Source organism: Punica granatum, chromosome 8 (assembly GCF_007655135.1).
Source record: "Punica granatum isolate Tunisia-2019 chromosome 8, ASM765513v2, whole genome shotgun sequence".
Classification (NCBI taxonomy): domain Eukaryota; kingdom Viridiplantae; phylum Streptophyta; class Magnoliopsida; order Myrtales; family Lythraceae; genus Punica; species Punica granatum.
In genome coordinates this window covers 7839752-7863555 of record NC_045134.1, presented here as the reverse complement: position 1 = coordinate 7863555, position 23804 = coordinate 7839752, and the positions used below count along the sequence as shown (strand labels likewise).

Genomic DNA, 23804 nt, shown 5'->3' with positions numbered 1-23804 from the left:
CTTTCCCCTTCTTTTTTTTTAGCCTACCTTAGAGAGGAAGTTATACTTAAAAGAGGATACTTTGCACACGAATATATGAGCCACTATTTCTATTTTCTCCCTTTTGGCACTAGTCAGAAAAAGGCTAAATTGCAGATAAAAATCATGTGAAATGTCGATTTTTCAAAAATGAAAATCAAAGGTTTTAATTTTAAAATATAAAATCACATGGTTTCAATTCTGTTCTCAAATCAAGCCAATTTGTCAATTTTATAATTAAACGAGACTAGAGGGATCAAAACTAAAACTAATTTCATGCGATTGAGATCAAAATTAAAACATTTAGATTGAATTATCGAAATTCTCCCTCACTTTTTTTTCCCTTCAAGCCCTCTTCTTTTACAGCTGGGAGCAAGTTGATAGAGTGGCAATCAAATTCATCGGACTTGATGTTGCATCGTGCAAGTTGGAATGAGGACGGGCTTGAGGTTGCCAACAAAATTATATGATTTTGAAATTAATCCTAGAGAGCCTAATTTTGAAAATTGATACGTCAGGGCATGCATACTATCGGGATTTCGCCTTCTTGAATTGCCTAGTCAATGTGAAGAGATCTGTGCCCTCAAGCATAGCGCGATATCGTGCATGAGAACCCAAACAATATCGTCACTGCCGTGGTTGAGGATGACCTCTTCATACATACTCACTCCGATGTATTCGATTACCTCTCAATATCAAATCGCCCAACCGCAAAGGAAGAAGGCGAAGGCAAACCCGTATGTGTTACCGTCGAACATTCCATAATTTATTCAGTGGAACCAATTTAAGTTTTTACGCCCCATGGAAGAGAATAATTAGCTTAAAATTACGTATCGGATTATATCTACTGTCATCTGATATATAGTCGATATGTGAATATGTTGACAAGTGTAGACACATAGAGTGGTGCTGGATATGAGTTTAGTGGCTATTAACAAATTTATAAGATTGACTTCATTAGCTAAGATTGCTTCTTCTGCTTACTTTGAAGATTTTCATATGACCGAGTAATTGTTGCATTTTATTCATCGTATTTTGGTTGTTTTCCTTCGAATATTAAGTTGGATTTGTATTTTTGGGTAACAAAACGGGCACTAAGCCCTGTAATTTGTCTTTTTTTTAAAAAAAAAGAATTTATGGATCGAAGTTCAAAATTTGTTAATGGTTAAAGCCAATTAATTGCAAAGACAAGAACAATATAGATCCCAATAACATTTCCAAATAATAGAAAGTCGACCTCGACGAGGCAACTGCAGAGACAATCGATGCACCTCTATCAGCAAAGACGACGCATACTTCAGTAACTGATACGCAAAAATATTGATAGGTATAACTTGCAGTCCAATCATGATTAGTCTCATAATTATATCCCTTAAAATAGCAATTCTTTAGCCCCCTTCAATCTGATGGGAAAGTAGATGCCCTGTCACTACTTCGGAATCTATAACTTTAAAATTGGTTAGCGAAATCGTAGCTCACACGCCATCTCGAGGCCCGTTTTGGCCGCCCACAACTCCGCCTAAACTGAGGTGGTAAAATCCCGCGTTGAGCAAAGCAGCCCAAATCATCGTCCTTGGCCGTCTGGTAGCAGACCCCCTTTACTTGCCACTGCCGGGTTGCCTTTAGCCACACTTGCCGCTTCCGAATTGCCGATCCGTCGTACGTGGAAATTATTGATTATAATTAACAAGACATATGCCGGTGCTATGTGCGAATCCTTTTAGATTAATACTATACGGGGAACTACGAATTGTTAAGATTAAATTGATAACGGTAATATATACAAGCTAATCAATGGAAAAGGACACCAATTAATTGCAAGAGTTTTTAGACAGGAAGATAGGGTGAGAGAGGAGGGTGAGTAGTTTTACGAATTACCATTATATTCATAATTTAAAGCATGGACTAAAAAAGAAAAGGAAAGTCAAATTATTAATAGATCGTTCTATAATATAGACGTATAGATTACCCATTAAAGCCGAATTTTATGCAACGTTCCTTAGTGAAGTGCTATGTGGGTCGTTCTCGTTTATATTAGGAAAAAGAAAGTGGATTATCTAACCCTTTTCCTCATAAACTGAAGATTACTCCCTCCAATCTCATCCTCTCTCTCTTTTTTTTGGTGTAGACCATGGTGCCGAAACTCAATAAGAACAATTTCATTATCTTTTTATTAAAAAATTATTCAACGATTCTATCTCGTCGTATAACCAAATATGACACATTTAAATGTCAATAAACCATAAAATTGGTATTCATTATGTGTACTCTGCCAAAAGCAGAAAAAGAAGAAGAAGAAGTAATCATTATGTGAGTAATTACCATAATTAATTGTAAATTACATTAATTTTATTTGTGTTTTGACTGATACAATAAGGGACATGGGAGAAACAACAGACAATGACTTACGAGGATCTTCTCGACTACGAAGAGCAAGAGATCCCCCCACCCATCTGGTCCCATCGCTGACAAACACGTCGAGAACGGGGCGCGTCACAGCCACGTCTCCACTCCCGAACCCCTAACACGTCTGCAGTCACTGCATTGCGTGGGTCCCACGCCCATGTTTTCCCTCCATTCCACACAATCCTCCCTTTTCGACAGAGATTCATCCCCCACGCAAATCTTGCATGCGTGAGCTTCACTCTCCCCAGCTGCACACTATAACTCTGCTCAGCTCAGATAGCTCACCACTTTACTGAACCAAAGCACACAGCCTCAAAGTTCTCAACAATGGCCGCCGCCGACCTCTCCGAGCGAGGGTTCAACCTCCTCTTGCGCCTCCTCGTGCTAGTCATCCGCCTCCAAGCCTCACGCGCTGCCCCCTACCCCATCGGCGTGAACTACGGTACCGTCGCGGACAACCTTCCCCCGCCCGCCCAGGTGGCCGCGTTCCTCAAGTCCAGCACCACCATCGACCGCGTCAAGATCTTCGACGCCAACCCCGACATCCTCCGGGCCTTCGCCAGCACCGGCATCGCCGTCACCGTCACAGTCGGGAACGGCGACATCATCCCCCTGGCCGACCTCCCCGCCGCCCAGTCCTGGGTCGCCTCCAACATCCTCCCTTTCCACCCCGCCACCAACATCAACCGCATCACTGTCGGCAACGAGATCCACGCCACCCACGACAATACCCTCATCTCCCGCTTGCTTCCCGCCCTGAAGTCCCTCCACTCCGCCCTTGAGCTCGCCAACGTCACCGGCGTGGAGGTCACGACCCCGCATTCGCTCGGCATCCTCTCCGCCTCGGAGCCCCCCAGCACGGGGCTGTTCCGCCGTGGCTACGACCGGGCCATCTTCGCCCCCATCCTCGAATTCCACCGCCAGACGAAGTCCTCCTTCATGGTGAACCCCTACCCCTACTTCGGCTTCACGGCCAAGACCCTCGACTACGCGCTGTTCCGGCCGAACCCCGGCGTGTTCGACCCGGCCACCGGGATCAACTACACCAACATGTTCGACGCCCAGATGGACGCGGTTTACACCGCCATGAAGCGGCTCGGGTACAGCGACGTGGCCATCTCCATCGGCGAGACCGGGTGGCCGTCCGTAGGGGACCCAGCGACCCAGCCGGACGTGAACGTGGAGAACGCGCAGTCCTACAACGGGAACCTCGTGAGACATGTGAACTCCGGGAAGGGGACTCCGTTGATGCCCAACCGGACTTTCGAGACGTACATCTTCTCGCTGTTCAACGAGGACCTCAAGCCCACCGTCGCGGAGCAGAACTTCGGACTCTTCAAGCCGGACCTCACTCCGGTCTATGACGTCGGGATCCTCCGAGATCATCAGGTAACCGCCAGAGGGGCAATTCCGTAAATTAAGCTATTTCTCTGTCGATATTCAAATTCGTGGTCCCATTAAATTGACCGATGTCAGACCCGACCAATGGCGTGATGACACGTCTGGCCGGAGTTTCGTATTTCGCTTTGTCTCCTTAATCGACCTTTTCCCGTATTTTCTGACAGCGGCGTTCAAATTTTGCGCATACATATATCTTTGAGGGGCATTTTGGTCAAACAGCATACTTTGATATTTGATTCCCAAAAGAAATTCCACCGCCATTCCGTTCGTGCACCGTTGAATCTGGTTGGTCGGTGATTATCATACCTTTTTGCTCTGTAACAGGCAGCGGGTCCCGCGCCGAGCTCTCCAAGGCCGTCAAATACTCCCCTGGCCGCACCTTCGCCGTCTAAAGCGGCGAAGCTGTGGTGCGTCCCGGAGTCGGGGGTCAGTAATAAGGTGCTGCAACCCAACATAGATTACGCGTGCAGCAAGGTGGACTGCTCGGCCATACTGCCCGGAGGGCCGTGCTTCAACCCCGATACTGTGCAGTCTCACGCGGCATATGCCATGAACGCATACTATCAGGCATTCGGTCAGCATACGGACAACTGCTCTTTCGGTAACACCGCCATGGTCACTCCCGTCGATCCAAGTACGTGTATGAGTAATATCACCATTAAACTTAAGTATGTACGTATATGTACCAATGATCTGATTATGGATGTGAAATGTTGCAGGTTATGGAGCGTGTACTTATCCACACGATCCGGAGCAGATAGAAAAAATAACGACGAAGAAGAATTCGACTAGTCCGGCTCAGAGTTCGACGAGCCCAGAATGTATCGGTTCTTACAGTTCAATGGCAATCATGATATTAGTGTCGACACAAATGTTATTGTCCTTGATTTAATTTTCGTGGCCGTAGAGAACAGGCTAGGAGGCTAATTACCATTTTGATCGGTGCTATGGGCGATATTATCATTGCATTGATGTTGATGCCTTTTGCATTCGTCGGAGATAATTTGTTGGAAATTTTGGCCGGATGAACATAAATATGTTTGACGATTTTTAAACCTGAAGTGCATAGGCCTAACAAGTAATATAGATCGAGTATAGTATCGTTCGCATGAGGACTTGACCTAAAGCTCCACTAGCAAGCAAAATTTACAACTTAATTGAGGTCAAGAAAATTAAAAGTCATTTTGTAAAATAAAAATTAAGAATAATTGAGGATAAATCGGTGGAGGCGGCCTAGATTTATAATTTCTTTCACACATCACTAATCTGATTTACTCCTTCTTTCCTTAATTTGATTAAGATTCAATCTACTAACTTCAACTTGTTTCCTAAGTATATTTCTAGTTGCTTACGAAAAATATCTAACTTAATCAACCCCATGTATTTTTACGGGAATTGCAATTAAGTTAAACCCATCAAATTCTAACTTGAATTGTCTACCTAAGGTGTGCAAGTATGTTCACATTCTACACACCAATCAATTCGATTTCTCGAGATTAAACTAAGGCTATTATATCCTTGTTTTATACCTAAAATCTGTTTTCCAAGTTCATCTAGATTAACAAATTATAATAATTGTTGATCAAACAATTGCAAGTATTAAGCACGATATAAAATAAATAGAATAAGATAAAAAACTAATTAGATCAAGAGAAAATAAATAAATTAACTGCGCGTGGATTCAATCGTAATCTTAGCATATGGAATTAGCCCATAAGAATAAAAGAGCACATGAAAGAATTCAACAGACATTAAATTTAAGAAGAAATCAACAAATATTTAAAAGAAATAAGTAAAGACGTTGGCTTCAATTCCAAGCCTCCGACCTCTTCCTCAAGTTGAACTTTGCCTCCTATTGTCGTCCACACTGTACTCTCACGGCTACTCTTACTTTTATTGGAGAAAAATATTAAATCCTATTTATATCTCATTATATCTAATTTCCCTCGAAATCAAAACTCAATTTCCTATTTTATGCATTAATGGATATCTATATGAAACCCAAGAATATAATCTCAAACAAATCAGGATATCTTCCTCTTTATTTTCTTTTCTCAATACGCTTCAAACTCTCAGAAAATATCAGAAAAATCGAATATTGGGCGAGTGGGCGAACTAGACACGGCCTAGGCCTTCGAATTCGCGGCCTGGGCGCTATCAATTAAGTAAAACAGTTCCGCACACCGAACTTCAAGTTGTCATATCTTCTTCTTTCAAGTTTCGATTGACGAATCGTTTGAACCGCTGCGTTTCTAACTCGATAAGCTTTCTATCCATATACAATTTGCACCAAAAACTCAAGTTAAGCCTGTGCAAAAATATTGATAATTTAGAGGCTGTAAAAGATCAATTAATGAACTAAATTTGGAAATCCTCTAAAAACAAACAAAAAACTAATAAAAGCTCATAGACCTTTAATAATGCAAATGAATAAAAAATAAACTAAAAATCTACTCAAACTAAACTAATCTCGATATACTAGCTCCGATTATACCCATAAAAAATGCCAAATAACTCTATTTCATAGAGCTGTCACACCCCTAAACAGGATTTGCTAGTCCTCGAGCAAATAAAATAGCAAAAGCAAACAAAAACCACTTCCTCTAGTAAGTCCCAATTCCATCAAAGTAAATGATCCCCTTAAAGTTCTTAGGAGTGATTGCACTTGACCCTCTGGTCTCATTTCTTCTTTACCTAACTCATAGTTAAGAAATAATGTATTACTATCCTTTGTAAAAAGTTTACATATAAATCTTACATATTAAAAGTAAGAAATAAATCAAGCTTTCCAAGAAAATGAATTTTGCATGATATCTTAATGAAAAGCCTAACATATCAACATAAAAGATCATGACAAGTCAATGAGTGTGCACTCAACTCTCATGTGTATAGGTTATGTAATTTCACTCAATTCCAATTTCATGAATATACATTATCATAGGCTTGCTTTTTAATCACATCTCCGCTAGTCAGCTCAAATGCAAACATAAATCATAAGATCTTTTAACAGGTTGTAAGGTGGCTAGGTATCTTAACCAATTATTTAGTTGAAATATAAGAAGAAAGAAAGTGGCTAAAACCAAAATATTCGAACATACACTAATTAGCTATTAAAAGTCTATTATATTATTTGTTCAAGCGTGCATACATCAGCATTTTAGGGAAAAAATTAATTCATATCAACACTTTTTTTTTTCATTTCTACGGTTAAGTCCAAGATTTTCTGATTAAACATAAGATACAATACTATCCAATGAATTTCGAGCATACACTTCGAGTGAAGTTTGTGTCGTGACTATGTGATGCTTTTAATGAATTTCGAACCTACACTTCATGTAAAGTTTGTCACGTCACATTAGCTGGCCATTTAAATTCTATTATATTGTGATCAAGCCCGCATCCATCACTGTTTTTAATTTCTTCATTTTAGCATAAAATTTAATAATTGGAAATATCCAATTCTTTTTCTAGTGAAACGCAAAAGTATAGTAATAGCCCATGATTTGGTCGTGAATATGTAATACTTTTAACGAATTTCAAACTTTATACTTTAAAGTAAAGTACATTACTTCAAATTAGTGGGGCCACTAATATTTTTCTAATTATAAATATTGAAAATTTAAACTAAAATTGGCAGTTAAAATATAAGTTTAATAGTGTATTACATATTAATTAGTATAACTTGTTAGAAAATTTGGATCATTTACTAACATTCAAGAGGTCATAATTCATACACATAAGCGGTTCTATCGCTTGTTTCAATTTTATTTTTTGTTAATTATCACATAAACTAATATGATAAACTTAAAGATTGGTGAAAACATTTTCCAACCCGCAGCATTGCGTGAGAGCACCCAAGTAAGATTTAAAAACATAACAAAATTACAAATTGGAGAAAGAAACGTTTGGTGTAATTTTTCCTTTTCAATGTTGCCCATAATAAAATAACTTGGTTAGTTAAGAGCTATCAAATTAGGAAGGAGTTGATAGTTAACAACTTCATACGATTTTCTCTCTATTGCTTCCTCTCTCTCTCGTTGCACATGATTGTCTGTTTTTATTTTTCATTAACTTTTATCATTTTATTATTTCAACTTGTTTACCACTATTTTATTTTTTCAATTTAAATCATATGTTTTAACAGATTTAAAAAGGACTATTCACACTTTTAAACCATAGAAAATGTCTACATCAATATGTTTAAAATGGCTCTATATAAAAATATAAAGAATTATTTACGTCCTCATACATAGGGTTAGAATAGTAAATGCCGGAACAAAATTTTTATGCTATATATAAATTAGATAATAATAATTATTATATTATAATTAAAGAGAATGTCTTCAAAGAAATACTAGAGAAGGATTGTAATCACTTATTTTCAATGAATAAAATTTTCATGATTTACATAATTAATAAGAATTATCTAAAATTACGTTGAACTTTATTTAATTAGTTTTAATAATTATTGGTAGTTGTATAAAAGTATAACTAAGTAAATCTCTCATCAAAGTGATTGGCCGATTCTATCAACACTATTCAAATTCACAAAACTTAATATATAGAGTGTGAGTGAGACTAACATACCAGCGAATAGTTGACTTTAAATCCAAAATTTTATAAAATTTATTATTATTACTCTTTTATTAACTAAATTAGGAATTTTGATTTCTTAGGATTTTATAATTATTTTCTTATAGAATGGTTCATAATTGAGATTACTTATAAGAATTACTTTACATGAATTATTTATTTATGAGTTATTAAATTAATATTGTCTAGCGAAAGTATGAAATTTACTTTATTAAAGTTTGCATAATATAAAAAATAATTTTTCTATACATTAAGATAATCTATAAATTAATAGCAATTATTATCTTAATAGCTAAATTCTCATACTAAGACTGTCTTTACAAAATCCGCGCAATGCATAGCGTTCAATAACAGTTCTAGTGTATTATCGAGGACTCGATGTCCCCATCAAACGTCAAAATTGGGGCTGGGCTTGGGCCTGTTATGGGCCTGGTTTTGTTTCTAGGTCTGTTTCGGAGGCCCAGTTTCCGCAAATACAATCCCTCCTTCCTCTTTACGAGCAGGTCGACTCGAGAAGGTGGGAAGAACCCTAGACCTAGACAGCTCCGTTCTTCTCCTTCACACGCCAATCTCCTCCCGTCTCCGGTTTCGTTTGCAGGCTGAAACTCTTGCTACGTTCTTCGCTGCTCGTCACAGGCTCACAGGTGTGTGTGTGTGTGTCTCTCTCTCTCTCTGTGACGGTCCTCGCTGGTAAACCCTAGGTCTGTGTTTCTTGCTGAGGACAGTTGCTCCTCTTCCATAGCTGAGAGTGCCTGAAATCTTTGTTTGCTTTGGATGCGTGTTTCCTGGGCCGTTTACTCTGGTATATAAAGACTTGAATTTCGGCTTTTGGTATGCTTTCGTCGTTTTTCATCAATTCTTAAGTTGGAGTCAGTTAATCTAGTTGACTATCCATGAACTTCGAATTTTCTTTAAGATTCAACGGGAATTTGCTGGACAACGAAGTGGGAAGCCCTAATTCTGTAACCCATGAATTTGCTTGATGAAAGTTTGTGTTTTCCTTTTCTTTTTAACCGAGGACCAAGAAGTAGTTGTTGGTCATACATGAAAATTCATCTTTTTCCCCCCCTTTTTAATTATTTTTGAGCTACCTTGAAATTGTGAGATAGCCTGATTTGCTTAATGGTCTGCTTCAATCTCCTGCTGTTGTATCAGTTATGAGCTGAATCTCTGTTATGTACCATTGGAGTTCTGGTTTCTAAATTTGTGTCTTCGACTGCAGAATATGGGAGAGACAAAAGACAATGATGCTTACGAGGAAGAGCTTCTTGACTACGAAGAAGAGGAAGAGAAAGCTCCTGACTCCGCTGCTAAGGTCAATGGCGAGGGTGCCAAAAAGTATGTGCTATATACCTGTTAAATTGCGTGTTCAATATTCTGCGGCTAGTGATCTTGGTGATAATTCATACGAAACTTAGAGAAAGATGGCAGCAATGCATAATTGATGTTGCATGTCAACCTGCTTTGAGTTTTGGAACTCGACAATTCTGAATTATTGTTAGTGAGATTTGGGAGGCTTGGGATTCAATTTAGTCAACATGGGATTATCTCCTTCTTGTCATGTTTAATCTTTATAACTATACTATGGGAGAGCCTCAATTATATCTCAGGATCCTAGTCAAGGCCTTTCCGGATTAAGTCTGATCGTTTTGTTGTGCTATAAATGTCTCAAGGTTGTCAAAAGCGTCATGCGTACTCAAGGTGCAAAAGGTTTCTATCGCCTTAAGCGCAAGGCGCATGAAAAAGCGCGCGCCTAACTGAACTAAATCTAAAACAATAAACCATGCAATATAACATTAAGAAGATCAATTCCAATAGAAAATTAAACAAACTAAGACCAGAAAACAATAGGAGAAGAAAAAACAGCAGCAAAAAAACCGAGAAGAACAGTAGCAGCGGGGCAGCAGCAGAAAAAGAAGAGAAGAACAGCAGAGGTGAAGAACAAAACAAAAACACAGAACATAACATAAGAATAAGAAGACAAGGAGGACCTTAGCAGCAGGGCAGCAGCAGTACAGAGGAAGAAGAGAATAACAGTAATAGCAGAGGAGGAGGATTCGAGAGCTTATACAAGATGGATGAACAAATTCCCGAGAATCCCGACCAAAGGAGCTGTTGTTTGTTGCTGATGTGAAGAACCCAGTGAGGGAGAATGACGGAGGAGAGAGACGAGCCCTAGAGAACTTTTTTTTTTCTTTTCCAATTCTGCCCTAGATTTCAGTAAGGCGCAAAAAGCGCACACTGGGTGCCTCATGGGAAAAAAAAACAAAAGCGCGTGCCTTTGCTGCACCTGAGTGAAGGCGCTGAGCCTTGGCATGGCCAAGGCGCTATGGCCATTTCGTGCTGTGCCTGGTGTGCCTAGGCGACCAGGCGCGCCCTTTTGACAGCACTGAAATGTCTTATCTGCTAGCAAGATAATTTTCTTTTAGAAAATTTTATTAAGCATTAACCGTGATGTGAAGGCTAGCTATTATGAGCTTCAATTTTCTTTTTTCTGTTATATGGAGTTAGTGAAACTACTCATGGATATCTGACATCGCCCATTTTCCTTGTGTCTCTATAGGGGCTATGTTGGGATCCACAGTTCCGGATTCAGAGACTTCCTTTTAAAGCCAGAGCTGCTTCGTGCTATTGTGGACTCGGGTTTTGAGCACCCTTCTGAAGGCAAATATTTGATTTCCAGTAGGCTATTTTGATTGGTTTATCTGGAAATTAGCTTCAATGTCTTGCCTTCCAAAGATGATTGTGTTACTCCCAGACCAGGAGAATAGTATATTCATACATGTTTTTTTTAATCCATTATGATTGCTCTGTCTAATTTTTGCTCTCTAACTTTTCAGGTAATACGTTAAATCACTTTTACCGGAGAAACAATTTGGTTTGGTAAACCTTTCACTTGAAAGGATCGAGGAGTTGTATTTTACTTACCAGACGGTCCCCCCGGTCCATTTTCTTTGATTAACCAGTGCAACATGAATGCATCCCACAAGCTATACTTGGAATGGATGTCATTTGTCAAGCGAAGTCAGGGATGGGTAAAACCGCTGTTTTCGTACTCTCCTCTCTGCAGCAAATTGAGCCTGTCGCAGGGCAAGTTGCGGCGCTTGTGCTGTGCCATACAAGGGAGCTAGCTTATCAGGTGTCTTTATGATCCCTAACACTCTTCATTGAGCTGCTACCGTCCATGTTTCTTTTATATTATTTTATTTCTTGGTCCAATCTTTTCTAATTGATTGTTCCATTTCACATGTTGAAGATCTGCCACGAGTTTGAGAGATTCAGCACATACTTGCCTGACATCAAGGTTGCGGTCTTCTATGGTGGTGTTAATATCAAAATTCACAAGGACTTGTTGAAAAATGAATGCCCTCATATTGTTGTTGGAACCCCTGGAAGAATTCTTGCTCTGGCAAGGGACAAGGACCTTTCCCTAAAGAATGTGAGGCATTTCATCCTTGATGAGTGCGACAAAATGCTAGAATCTCTTGGTATGTTCACTACCGTAGATGCTTTATCCCTACCGGCATACCTTTTTTTACAATTTGAGTTTGTGTATCTAGTCATGCTAATGGTTCTGCCCAAACATTCTCTCATCACTTTACACTATGCAGATATGAGGAGAGATGTGCAGGAGATATTCAAAATGACTCCACATGACAAGCAGGTCATGATGTTTTCTGCAACACTCAGCAAAGAGATCCGCCCTGTTTGCAAAAAGTTTATGCAGGATGTAATGTCCCATGACCTATCCTACTTGAATTTGACGCCTTCCTTTACATGCGAGCTTTCTCGTTGGCTTGATTAGGTCTGTAGCACCTAGTGCCTCATCACTCTTTGCAAGCCGTATGAAAATCATACCAAGAAATGCTTTATCAGACGGTTTTCAGTAAGTGCAGACTTGTAGGGCAAACTCGGGGGCATGATATTCAACATGGATGGTGGATTGAGTATGAACTAAAGGATTATGGGTTTGGCTTCGGCTTCAAAGTGTTTTCTTATATATTAGAGGGTCCCTGGTTGTATTAATCCTTTTGATATCCCTTTGTTGTAAAAGTAGTTGGGAATATCTCATCTTCTCATTGTCTAGTTTGCTTTTTGTTGACTGAGTTGGGTTTTTGGGGGTTGGGATGTTCATGGGGTTTGGGGGAGGGGCTTTGGTGGCTGTGGTTTTCAAATGTCTTTGAGTGTTCCTTGTACGGCATTGGCTCTTGCTTCTGCAACATTTTCTCAGCGATGAGACAGATCAAAGGGACCAGAGTTCACGGATGGCCGGGAGTCCATCCATTATTCATTTCTTAGAGGATTCTTCTCGGTTGAAGAGGTCGCCTAATTGAATTTCTTGTGACATTTCTTCATTTCAGCCCATGGAAATATATGTGGATGAGGCTAAGTTGACTCTGCATGGTCTTGTACAGGTAAGCTTTTTGGCATTTAGGCATGTTTATGTACAATGGAGTTTCATGTTTTTCACACTGAAAATTCGATTGAATGGCAGCATTATATCAAATTGAGTGAGGGGGAGAAAAATCGCAAGCTAAATGACCTTCTAGATGCTTTGGATTTCAATCAAGTCGTCATTTTTGTAAAGAGTGTGAGCAGAGCAGCTGAGCTGAACAAGTTACTGGTGGATTGCAACTTCCCCTCTATATGCATACATTCTGGGATGTCCCAAGAAGAAAGGTTTCTTGACTTCTTCCTTGTTGATTCTGCGCAATGTCTTCTGACCCATTTCAGGCTTTCTTTCTCTTACAAGTGCTTGTTGCCCTTACACTTCTATAAAATTTATCGAGTTCATCAATTTTTACAGGCTTACGCGTTACAAGGGTTTCAAGGAAGGGCACAAGAGGATTCTTGTAGCAACAGATCTGGTTGGTCGGGGCATCGACATTGAGCGTGTTAACATAGTGATCAACTATGACATGCCTGATTCTGCCGATACCTATCTTCACAGGGTTGGCAGCAACTTTATAACTATCTACGATCCGTTATGATAAGAGTCGATTTCTTCAGTCCGTCTAAATTGTCTTTAATCTCTATGTCATATTCTTGACAGGTTGGTAGAGCTGGAAGGTTTGGCACTAAGGGGCTTGCGATTACCTTTGTGTCATCTGCTTCCGATTCTGACATCCTCAATCAGGTTAGAATTTGCGCTGTTTGCCCGTCTTTTCTAATTAATTGTTATACAGAACGGGTCCAGGTAATGTCTTTTTCACGATACCCGGACCCTACCCTATAAGGGACGAGTTCCAAGATTTTGGAACCGGAACCTTCCTTGTTGAGTCTTGGAATCGGAATCTACCTGGAACCTGTATTATGTCACAAGTTCCGAGTACTTTGTTGGAACCTGAAATTTTTTTTTGTCTTGCTAAATAAAACCGAAAATGTTTCATCCATAATCAATAATCATGCAAAATAGAATGTCGACATAGATTTATATATATATATTTTTATAAAAATTAGTGACTATTTTTTAAATATAAGAATATTTGAATATAACAATATATATATATAATGGGGAAATTATTATCCGGGTTCGGGTATCGGTTCCGGTCCAGTTCTGAGTATCTTATATGCAAGAACCGGAACCGGTAACCGATTCCTTATTTTAATATACAGACCCTACTCAATTTTCAATATGAGCTACTTGGACCCTACCTGTTAGGTTCTGACCGGTTCCGGGTATATCCGGTATCCGTGCACACCCTTGCGTCCGTGCATGTTAATTCTTGTTGCAATGTTTCAGGTCCAAGCAAGGTTCGAAGTGGATATTAAAGAGCTACCTGAGCAGATCGATACTTCCACTTACAGTATGTTCCGAGATCCCTATTTTCTCATATTCGGTCGGTTGGTTCAGTGGCTTGTGTCCTTTCATATCGATGTTTCTAACCTTCTCAGTCGCTTTTACCTGGAAAATCACCTTCCTAGTGGAGAGGATGGACATGCTTTGAGTAAGAATTTTAGCCAAAAACCTCAACGTCCAGTGGTGCATTCATTCATATCAAATATGCTGGTCTTCTGCTATTCAATTTTTAAGATTTCGCGGAATGCTAGAAGATGGCTTTTTGACTATAGGCATGTAGATGTGTTAGGGGTGGTTGAGTATTTAAACGCAGGAAAAAGGATTGACTTCTTGGTTGTCAAGGTCGCATATCTGATTAATCTTTATTGGACTACAATGGTACGTTTACCCCGTGAAATTGTTGCTACTGTTCCTAAACGTCTGAAACCATTGGTATCTGTTGGGTGCAAAATTCAACGGCAAACCGCAGTTCTGGGGCTTTCCTCAAAGACTGCATTTTTTTTCTTCTTTTTAACTCTAATTTTGCAGATTAGTTGCTCACATGTTCTTTGATGCCCATCTGCAGTGCCTTCGTAGAAGATAGTTGGTGCATTGCATGGATATCATGGAGAGGAGAGCAGATGCTGCCCGTTTAGCTCGGGATAGTGATTATTGAAATGAATACGGAAAGACATTGTGGCATTTCCGGGAACAAGCTTTTTATGCGCTCTAGCTGTCACCCTTGTAGTTTCTGAAGACTCGGAGCGGGTCCGTAGTGAGATTGCTAGGAGAGGCTCTGCCCGTTAGACTTGTATTAATATGATTTTTACATCTAATACTGTCTAAATCTGTTTCATTATGCTAGGAAGCAAAACGGTTCATGGACCTAGATGGTGTCTTCTATGTTTCCATTTAATGTTTCGTTTGGATAGGATAAGTGGATCATTGTCTGGAGGTATTTGCATAGAAAACATATCTTAAACTGGAAACTGGTTTTCCAACTTCAGGAATTTTAGATTTTGACCCGGCTTTGTTTTAGAATGAGATAAATTGAGCTTCTAACTCTTATTTTGAGGAAATTTACTCCTGAATTTTTGTGTTATAATATTGTCGTTGTGGTTGTTGATGTTGTCTCAAATTGAATGGAAAAAATGGAAATAAAAGGTTTTTGCGGTTGAGCTGTCAATTCAGCTCGATAAATTCAAGAATCATCCATTAGGTTGACCAAAATGTAATTAGACGAAACGGCTGCTGTGAATCTGCTAGGCTCAGCTCGGTGTCGTGTCTGATTATCTGTTCGTGCTGGTTTGTCCAATCTGATGGTCTGTAATAACCAATGGATTATCTCAGGATTCATTTTTTTTGTTAGCTCGTGACGGACTGCATTTGATTATTGATGAAACAGCACGTTTGAATCTTCATCTCTGTTCGACGAGCTCTCTCTCCATAACTGCGTGTCCAGCGCCTCCCCGACAACCACCTCCGGCTGCTCGTCTCCACTGCCCGTCTCCGTTGTGCCAAATCCAGCCCGCTTCCACCGCCAGCCCGTCCCTTCTTCTTTATTATTCTTCTTCTTTCCCTCCCTCCCCTCAGTGACGAAGAACTGGAGTTCGATCGAAGCCCACTTTGCCTTGAATCGAAGCATAAGGGGTTCGATGGGAGCCTTGCTGCTTTGATTCGAGGCTTAAAGGGTTTCAATCGAACCCTTGTTGCTGCATTCGAGGCACAAATGGCGTCGATCGAAGCCCTCTATGCCTTGAATCGCAGCAGCAAGGGTTCAATCGAAGCTTTGTTGCTTCGATCTAAACTCTCGTGCTTTGAATCGCAGTCTCTTTGCCTAAAAATTATAAAAATAAAAATAAAATAAATAAAAATTTGTTACAGTTCTTTGATGATAAGAGGGCATAGAGCCTTCAATATGCAAAAATCCAGGACCCAACTCATCGATAGATTTGAAAAGGCCTTCAAGCTGAGATGTAAGGATGAGAACTTTGGGAAGAAGACTAGCCAAAGAGAGGATTTGCTGGGGAGAGGTTTGGGGGCAATTTTTGAAAGAAAATAAAGCTGGGGTCCTTTTTGAAGAAAAATAAAATATGAGAGTGGAGCGGAGTTGTGCTCAACTCCTCCATAAACAAAATGGGTAATATGTCCATCGCGACCAGCTGCTCTGTTCCAACTGCTTTGCTCCAGCCACGACCAGCTGCTGGTGCTCGAGCCACGACCTGCCGCCGCCGCTTGCAATTTTAGTGTCCTGCTCCACCACGAGCTGCTGCACTGCGAAATCGTCGAGCCTCTCTGCTCTCGAGCAGGTCAGAGCCTCTCCGCTCTCGAGCAACTCAGAGCCTCTGCTGCCAATAGTGAGTCCAGATTCGATTCTTTGTTTTGTTTCTGTTGGTTTGATTCTAATTCTTGTCGGATGTGAAGAATGCAGCTCCAAGTATCTATCAGTTGTTAGGGCTTAAAATTTCTCCCTTTTTGCACTGAGCTATGTGCACTCTGCTTGCGCTTTTCAGCTTGAATTCAAATTGCATTCTAATTTCAGCTTTGGAAAATTGATTGCTTCATAGTTTTACCATTTTTCCCACCGTTTGATTTTCAAATTTCCCGTTCGTGCCCTTGTGGTATCTACATTGAGTGTAAGAAACCTTCTCAAGAAAAACATCCGAGCAATTTCCGTCCTGCATCTCCAAGCTTTTGACCTTCTGCCAACTTAAGCTCTGACTTCCCAGTAATTATTTTCTAAATACGTATGGATTTATTCTTCGATGGATACGAGGTTTCAGTTTGTCTAGTTTCACTCTAATTCATGGACCCGTACGACATAACTTAACTGCATGCACAAAGAACTTGTATTTGGCTTTTGTATGCCATTTTATGTTATTAGATATCACTATATAACCATTACTAGCATATTTCCCTGAATAAACTTGGGATCTTTCTAGCGCATGGTAATGGTTTAACAAAATTTATCGCATAAAGATAGTTATGGGAGAATGAAATTTCATTCCTTACATTACACATGTTGAAGATTCTATGTATATCTCTTGATGCAAATGCTAAATCTGAGTTATTGATTCTAGCCTTTTTAGGTAGTCTCTCTCTATGTCTGCTTCTAAGTGCTAAAAGAACCATCAATGGAGGATGAGAAAAAAAGGGAACTTGGGAAGTTTCTGCAAGTTATTCCTACTGTAGAGTTTTGCTGTGTCTATGGGTCTTCTCTCCATCCGAAAAACCGGGATAAGGTTGTTCTCTATCTTGGGTTCCCTTTTAAAAATGTTTCTCCTTTGTTTTGATCTTTATTACTTGTTTCGAGCTGATCTTTCCCAGTGTTGATCATTGCTTCCAGGCATCCTCCATGGTAGATTTTATCTTAGGAGTATCAGATCCCTTGCAATGGCATTCTCAGGTAAAATTGAAATGCAGTTGTTTTTTACTGTCTTCCCTGAATATTCAGAAGTATCTGAAATTTGTGATTTCCTTTTCTTCCTTTTTCTTGTCTTTCATTGGGTGACCTAGAATCTAAAACTGAACAAAGATCACTATGCTTCATGGGTTGCGCGCATTGGCGGGGCAAAATTGGTTCTCTCCCTCTGTCTCTCTCTCTGTCTCTCTCTCTGTCTCTCTCTCTGTCTCTCATTCTCTCTGTCTTGTGAAGAAACAACGTAATGTCTTTTCTGTATTTTCAGATTACTGAAATTGCGGATGGCATCGGTGTAGGAGTGCACTTTAATCCCTTTGTTACTTGGAATGATAAGGTTTGCCTTGATTAAGATTCAAAAGTATGTTCTTTGGGCAGCTTGTTAGCAGTTAGCACATGATAAATGTTGAAGCTATAATTTTTTTATAGAAGTGCATCAAGCAAATAAGTTCGGTGCAATCCTTGACATATGACTGAATTTTTTACTAGATGCTCAAGTATGGGGTTGTCCAAATGCACGACTTGATTGAAGATGTGCTTAACTGGGACAGATTTTACCTGAGCGGTCGATTGCAAAAACCAGTATGTCTTTTGTTTTCTTTCTGAATTTTACTTTGTCTTGATGGTTTTTAGACCCATTTGTGAGATACAGGCCGCATTGTCCTCTTCTTCCATAATTTTTTAAGAAAGTTACATTGATGATCGAGAGTTTACGGATGCCTTTGATTATCTAATTCACTTCTTTCACTTAATTTTCTTGTCATTTCTAACTAATTGGTCACCTTTCCAATTACTGGTTTTGCTTGACAAGCAGGTTCACATACTGGTTGATAACTTGGACATTGGACATGCTAACTCTGTGAATTTGAGAGCTGCAGTCTCAGCTGCTCTTCTCTTTTTGCCACCAGAGTTCTCTGAGGTATGATTCTCATTCGCCAATCGCCACTATTTAATCAAACTAAAATAGGTTTGATTTACCATCTCATATTGACACAGGAAGACCTGTTTGCCAAAATATGTAGCCTCTCATACATGGGTGACCTACGGATGCTGTTTGCAGAGGACAGAAACAAGGTAAAGCTTTCATTTGCTCTGGCACTGGTAGGTTTATGACCATCAACAATATTTGGGATCAGATGCGAGCAGAGAATTGAATTTTCAATGCAAGTTTTATTTGCTATCATATATCTCGACTTACTGAGGAGGCTTTTCTGATTGTTTGCATGACATGCCTCAGGTTAGGAATATCGTGCAAGGCCAATTTGATCTTTTCCAGTCAATGTACAAGCCGTTTCTGGAAGAATATGAAAATAAAGATTTAATCAGATTTTCATCATCCAATGGCCTTAAAGCAAATATATGTCAGGTTTGATCACTTCCCGAGCTCTTAATTGCTTCTGCGATAAAAGCGAAAGAAAGAGATGATATTCTCCAGAATTTGTTGTCTGCTTCGTCAGTTTCCATAAATAATTGCCTATTTTACTCGGAGGTGGCAATCCTTGTGCCAAAGAAAATGGGAAAATGACACCAATTGGAAATTAACATATTCCCATGAAATTTTCTCATAGCATCTTCCTCGAAATTCTTTGGTTTTATCAGATGAGTTATCACCATGAACCTTTTACTGACTACATCAACGAATCTCTTTTCGTTATTTTCCAGGATTTTGGTTTACCTGCGACGAATGCTCTTGTTTCCTCTCTTCCTTCAACAATCAAGAGTTACATGGGGATGAAGCTCGGAGAGAAGAAAATTCTCGGTGAATCTGGTAACCTGCGACTGTTCTCCTCTTATTTATTATTATTATTTTTTTTTGAGGATAGCATATTATAGTGAACTTATGAACATTAGTCATTAACAAAATCATAATACTTCTAAGTTGCCCCCTCTTTGACATCATAACTATTACGAGACCAAGGGTGACAGCAATTTTGGTACAACGTTAAACTGCAGTGTGTAGGGCGTGGATTAACACGTGATCCTTATTGATGCTCCATTTACATTTTCCTTGAAGGTCAAGTGGTGCGTGAAATTACAATTGGGTCAAGGGAAGAGGCTGCTAGATGCATGCAGAAGGTCCTGCGACGAACTGTGATGATCTCAAGTGCGAGGCAGGCTGTCTCGGGTTTTCTTGCTTCCGGAGGCGTCACTGCTGCTCGGTATCTTGCCAAAAAGATGTCCAAGGCTTGGAAATCCTGGAGACAATGATATCGTTTCTGCCCCGCTCTAAGCTCTTCCTTGGAGACAATTTCTCCACTTGAGATGTAAAATTCGGATCGACCATACACCGCCTGCATTCATCATTTGGCAGTAACAATTTTGACCTAAAAGGGAATTTGTTTCTTGTGAACCATAAAAATATGCCAGTCACCCATCAACTGCAGAGTTTACATGTCCATCGACTTATTCAATCGATCCCGACTCGGTCCTTCCATCTTTGTCTCACATTCTCGACACATCGAGATCTAACATTACGCAGATACATGAAGCCGACACAGCAATATAAATATATATATTTTTCCTGAAGTTCAAAATTATATAGAACTTTGCAATGAGCATAGGAGTGGAGTGACGCGCAGAAATCAGAATGATGCATCCCGTGTTCATGCATCCTGTTAGAAAATAGAGTCATGCATCCACTCATCCGATCCTTTCCGGATATGCATGCATCCCGAATTTAATTTGATGGATAAATTGAGCTTCTCTAACTCTTATTTTTGTAATGGCCAAAATAATTTTTTTTTTTTTTTGTAAATTCACTCCTGAATTTTTGCGTTACGGTAATGTATCATTTCGGTTAATAGTTAGTACTGCCTCACAATTCAACAGGGGAAAAAAAAGAGAGTTAAGAGCTTGAATTTGACTGGCCTTGCGAAGCTGAAATCGAACACTTTCAATGCAGGGTGTAGTTTGTCCTATGTTTGGCCACATCGGATCTGAGCAATGCTTGTTTAATCCGGTCCGATCTATCTTAACATAAACAAGTCTTGATTACAGGGGGCTACGTGTGGCTTCAAATTGTAGCCTCGTGAAGCATTTTGGGGTCCAAAAGAAGTGTTGTAAATGACGTGGTTAGAGCGAAAATATCAATTGGTTCAGTGAACGAATATCGATTATAAAAAAAGTTAAAAGTATGATGGTGATGTACGTTCGAATTTTCTTTTTCGAATTTTCTTTTTTTGGTTGGAAAATGTTTGTTCGGATCATTTTGAAGCTACAATTAATTAATTTCAAGCTTTTGGGATACATAAATTGTTTACATTATTTTATTTTATTTTTTTTCTGAAAAAATTGGATTGAAAGTACAAATATCAAAGAATATCGCTCCGAGTAGGGATGATCACGGGTTCTTGTAAATGAGTGTTCACTCATTCTAGACCCTAATGAACGGTTAAAAGGAGAAAGGTTTAGAGATCTTTTCGTTAAATCTTATAGGGTAAGTTTTGTTAGATCAGTTTAGTTCTTAGTTACGTTCATATCTTAGTTCGATATAGCAATGATTTGATTTTCTCATGGCATCATGGCTTTAAAGTTCTCATATCACTCCTTTTCTTTTTTTGGTATATATTTTGATATTCAAAAGCTCAATTAGTTTCAACTAATTCAGTTTGAGCAAGGTCGGTCCATTAAGAGGCGAAACTCTTTTAGCACGAGTTTTTTTCATTCAGAAGACTCAGATTTGAGATTTGTTTGAGGAGAACAAGGATGGAACTACGTGAATAAACATAAACCCAAGTTGGTTACTCTTCTTTTTTCAATTAAACGCACATAACAGATTAATGACGTCAGGGTACGTGAGTGACATGAGCTGGGCCGACTCTCAAAAGATGGGCCTTATGCCCAACAACGGGACCGTTCAATTTCAAAAAGGATCCTCGTCGGATTTCATTTTCCCGCCCTGAACTGATCTCAGTGTCACTGGCAGTTCGACGGATCAGAGGAGCCATTGGTCGGAGCTCGAAGCTTCTGCTGGTTCTCTTCCTCGGAGACCACAGCGATGGAGTTGGTAGCTGGCCGGAGAAGCTTTCAGTCGGTGGAAGTCAGGGTGGACGATTCAGCCGAATTCCGGTTAATTGAATGGACAAGGGGATGGAGCTGCCGCGCGATTCCCCGGCCAGCAAGTCCCGGTCTCCGCAAGCGAGGCCATCTAAGGGGAAAGGCTCGCCGAGGCTGTTTATCAGAGAAATGGTTATGAGGAACTTCAAGTCCTACGCAGGTGAACAGCGCGTTGGCCCTCTCCACAAGGTTAGGGTTTTTCTCTCCGTCTCCATGTTCTACACTCCGGTTGTAATCTATTTTCTCTTGAGCTGTGAGGAAAGACGGAATCATAAGTTCGAAGCCTGTGTTCCTTTCGCAAAATCTGGAGGTCTTCCGCGGGGATCGAGAGTCACGCTTGATCGTTGTATGTAGATACAGAGCTTTTCAGCTGTTGTTGGCCCGAATGGGAGCGGAAAGGGCAATGTGATAGATGCGATGCCTTTTGAGTTTGGTGAGCGTGCGAAGCAGGTAAATTTTTTCGATTGAAAATTGCACATTTGCCTTGAATTTGGATAGATTGTGAACTTTCTCGCTGAGATAATTTCGAAGTTAGTTGCAGCTGTGATTCCGTCCCATTTTGTCATCCTGCAGATGAGGCTCAACAAAGTCTCGGAACTCATCCATAATTCAACAAATCACCAGAACCCGACAGTGCCGGTGTTTCCGTTCACTTCCAGGAAATCGTTGATCTGGTAATATTTTCTGATCGTTCTTGCTCTCACAATCATAATCATAAGGTACACAAGCCAACTCAAAAATCAGTAGCGAGTACTCTTATAGATCTCGATATCTTATTCAGCCTTTGATTTTGTTGTGCCTTCTGTTGAAAATGATCCGCAGCCTCAGAAACAATATGTTCAAGTTGGCTGATCGGCTTGTGGGTATATATAAGACTGACAACTGCACTAAGAGCATCACCATCAACCCCGGGAGCTACGTGGTGTGCGAGAAAGCCACTTGATGCATTGGACAAGAATCTTGTTAGGGATCACAATCTCATTCTCATGTGGACATTTCGATCGATCTCGTGTCTTTGCAATTAATGAGATGTAATATAACAGCTTTTCTGTTTGATGGGCAGAAGAAAAAAAGACATATATCATCTGCTTCACAAGTGTAATGTTGTAAGTTTATTCGCAGATTCCTGATTTCATGAACTTTTTTAGGGGAATATTCCGATTGTTAGGCAGGTTTTATTATTATTATTGTTATTATTTAATAAAAAAAAAAGGAAACGTCAAATAAATGCCGAGGCTGCCGTGCCTGATAAGGAAGTGAGAATTCTCGACAGAGAATGAAGGCAATGGCTCGTGCCTGAGGAAGGGACCGGGTCTAGCCAATTAATTTAGATGATTGATCTCTAGTCTACGTTCCAACAACTGCGACGATTACTCAATTGTGTGCGCTTGCTACTTGAAACAGTGTCCATGCCATGTACCCTGCTAGATTTATGTGACAAGCCACAGGAGAAACATGGATACGAATGAAATATTCAAGAAAGACCAAATCGCTGGAAATAAAATTACAACATGCAAATGTAGTAAATACACTAACTGAGCTCTCTCGTCACGCATTCTATTTATGTCTCGTGAAACTAGCTATTATGCTCTTGATAGTCTTCAGTATCATCCTAAAAGGGTGCCAGAACAATGAAAGTATCATGTGTTAATGAGCAACTGCGAAGGAGACTTATGCTGATAATACAATGCCAAACCAATCGTCTGCCCCTGTGACAGGTTTGTACCACATGCTAATTAACTCTTTGGGAGTAAAATTTGAGATCATGCTGATAAGTGAGGGGCTCCTTTTCCTTTGATCTCTAGAAGTGTAGGTCGAACTTACACGACTGCGAGAGATTCAAGTGGTGCGACCTTGGCAGCTTGAGTGATGGCTACAATAACAACAATTTTCCCGTAAAAGTCTAGAATTAATCTTTAGCATGACCGGAGATACTCACAAGTTCAACACTTCGATACGGGATGGGTTTGCCATGGATACGCTTTGACAGTATGAATTTAATTTCATCCCGAAATAGTAAATAGGAGAATAATAGATTCGTGTTTATACCTATAAAAAAGAAATGTTGGAATTGATTAAACCATTGTAAACACAGGTGGTGATTAATGAAATTCAAGACCTTCAAGCCCGCTT

The 23804-nt window shown here is 39.9% G+C and overlaps 4 protein-coding genes across 10 annotated transcripts; all 4 read left to right on the top strand.

Annotated features, from left to right (window-relative positions):
- The first annotated feature begins 2445 nt into the window (after positions 1-2445).
- On the top strand, positions 2446-4880 carry LOC116188551 (glucan endo-1,3-beta-glucosidase-like). Its single transcript, XM_031517984.1, has 3 exons — positions 2446-3813; positions 4150-4459; positions 4545-4880. The coding sequence occupies exons 1-3, from the start codon at positions 2752-2754 to the stop codon at positions 4715-4717; spliced, it is 1545 nt and encodes a 514-aa protein (XP_031373844.1). The 5' UTR covers positions 2446-2751; the 3' UTR covers positions 4718-4880.
- Positions 4881-8904: 4024 nt separating this feature from the next.
- On the top strand, positions 8905-15284 carry LOC116187953 (DEAD-box ATP-dependent RNA helicase 56-like). Of its 3 annotated transcripts, none has more exons than XM_031517007.1 (12): positions 8905-9062; positions 9641-9756; positions 10982-11082; positions 11385-11557; positions 11675-11906; positions 12030-12148; positions 12780-12833; positions 12914-13098; positions 13226-13370; positions 13472-13555; positions 14162-14225; positions 14314-14777. In XM_031517007.1, the coding sequence occupies exons 2-12, from the start codon at positions 9644-9646 to the stop codon at positions 14364-14366; spliced, it is 1323 nt and encodes a 440-aa protein (XP_031372867.1). In that variant the 5' UTR covers positions 8905-9062; positions 9641-9643; the 3' UTR covers positions 14367-14777. The 3 variants fall into 3 exon arrangements, with proteins under 3 accessions (XP_031372867.1, XP_031372868.1, XP_031372869.1); XM_031517008.1 differs by lacking the exon at positions 14314-14777 and adding an exon at positions 14784-15284 and having other exon boundaries at positions 8906-9062; XM_031517009.1 differs by having other exon boundaries at positions 8920-9062; positions 11259-11557.
- An 817-nt stretch (positions 15285-16101) lies between these two features.
- On the top strand, positions 16102-19998 carry LOC116187955 (phosphatidate cytidylyltransferase, mitochondrial). 5 transcript variants are annotated; one of them, XM_031517011.1, is made up of 11 exons: positions 16102-16554; positions 17287-17439; positions 17544-17603; positions 17714-17776; positions 17884-17952; positions 18105-18197; positions 18430-18534; positions 18612-18689; positions 18853-18981; positions 19278-19383; positions 19630-19998. In XM_031517011.1, the coding sequence occupies exons 2-11, from the start codon at positions 17332-17334 to the stop codon at positions 19821-19823; spliced, it is 1005 nt and encodes a 334-aa protein (XP_031372871.1). In that variant the 5' UTR covers positions 16102-16554; positions 17287-17331; the 3' UTR covers positions 19824-19998. The 5 variants fall into 5 exon arrangements, with proteins under 5 accessions (XP_031372871.1, XP_031372872.1, XP_031372873.1 ...); XM_031517012.1 differs by having other exon boundaries at positions 16103-16506; positions 17278-17439; XM_031517010.1 differs by having other exon boundaries at positions 16105-16554; positions 17278-17439.
- Positions 19999-21487: 1489 nt separating this feature from the next.
- Positions 21488-22889, top strand: LOC116187494 (structural maintenance of chromosomes protein 4-like). The gene is made up of 4 exons (XM_031516234.1): positions 21488-21860; positions 22026-22121; positions 22245-22345; positions 22494-22889. The coding sequence occupies exons 1-4, from the start codon at positions 21693-21695 to the stop codon at positions 22612-22614; spliced, it is 486 nt and encodes a 161-aa protein (XP_031372094.1). The 5' UTR covers positions 21488-21692; the 3' UTR covers positions 22615-22889.
- The last annotated feature ends 915 nt before the right edge of the window (positions 22890-23804 follow it).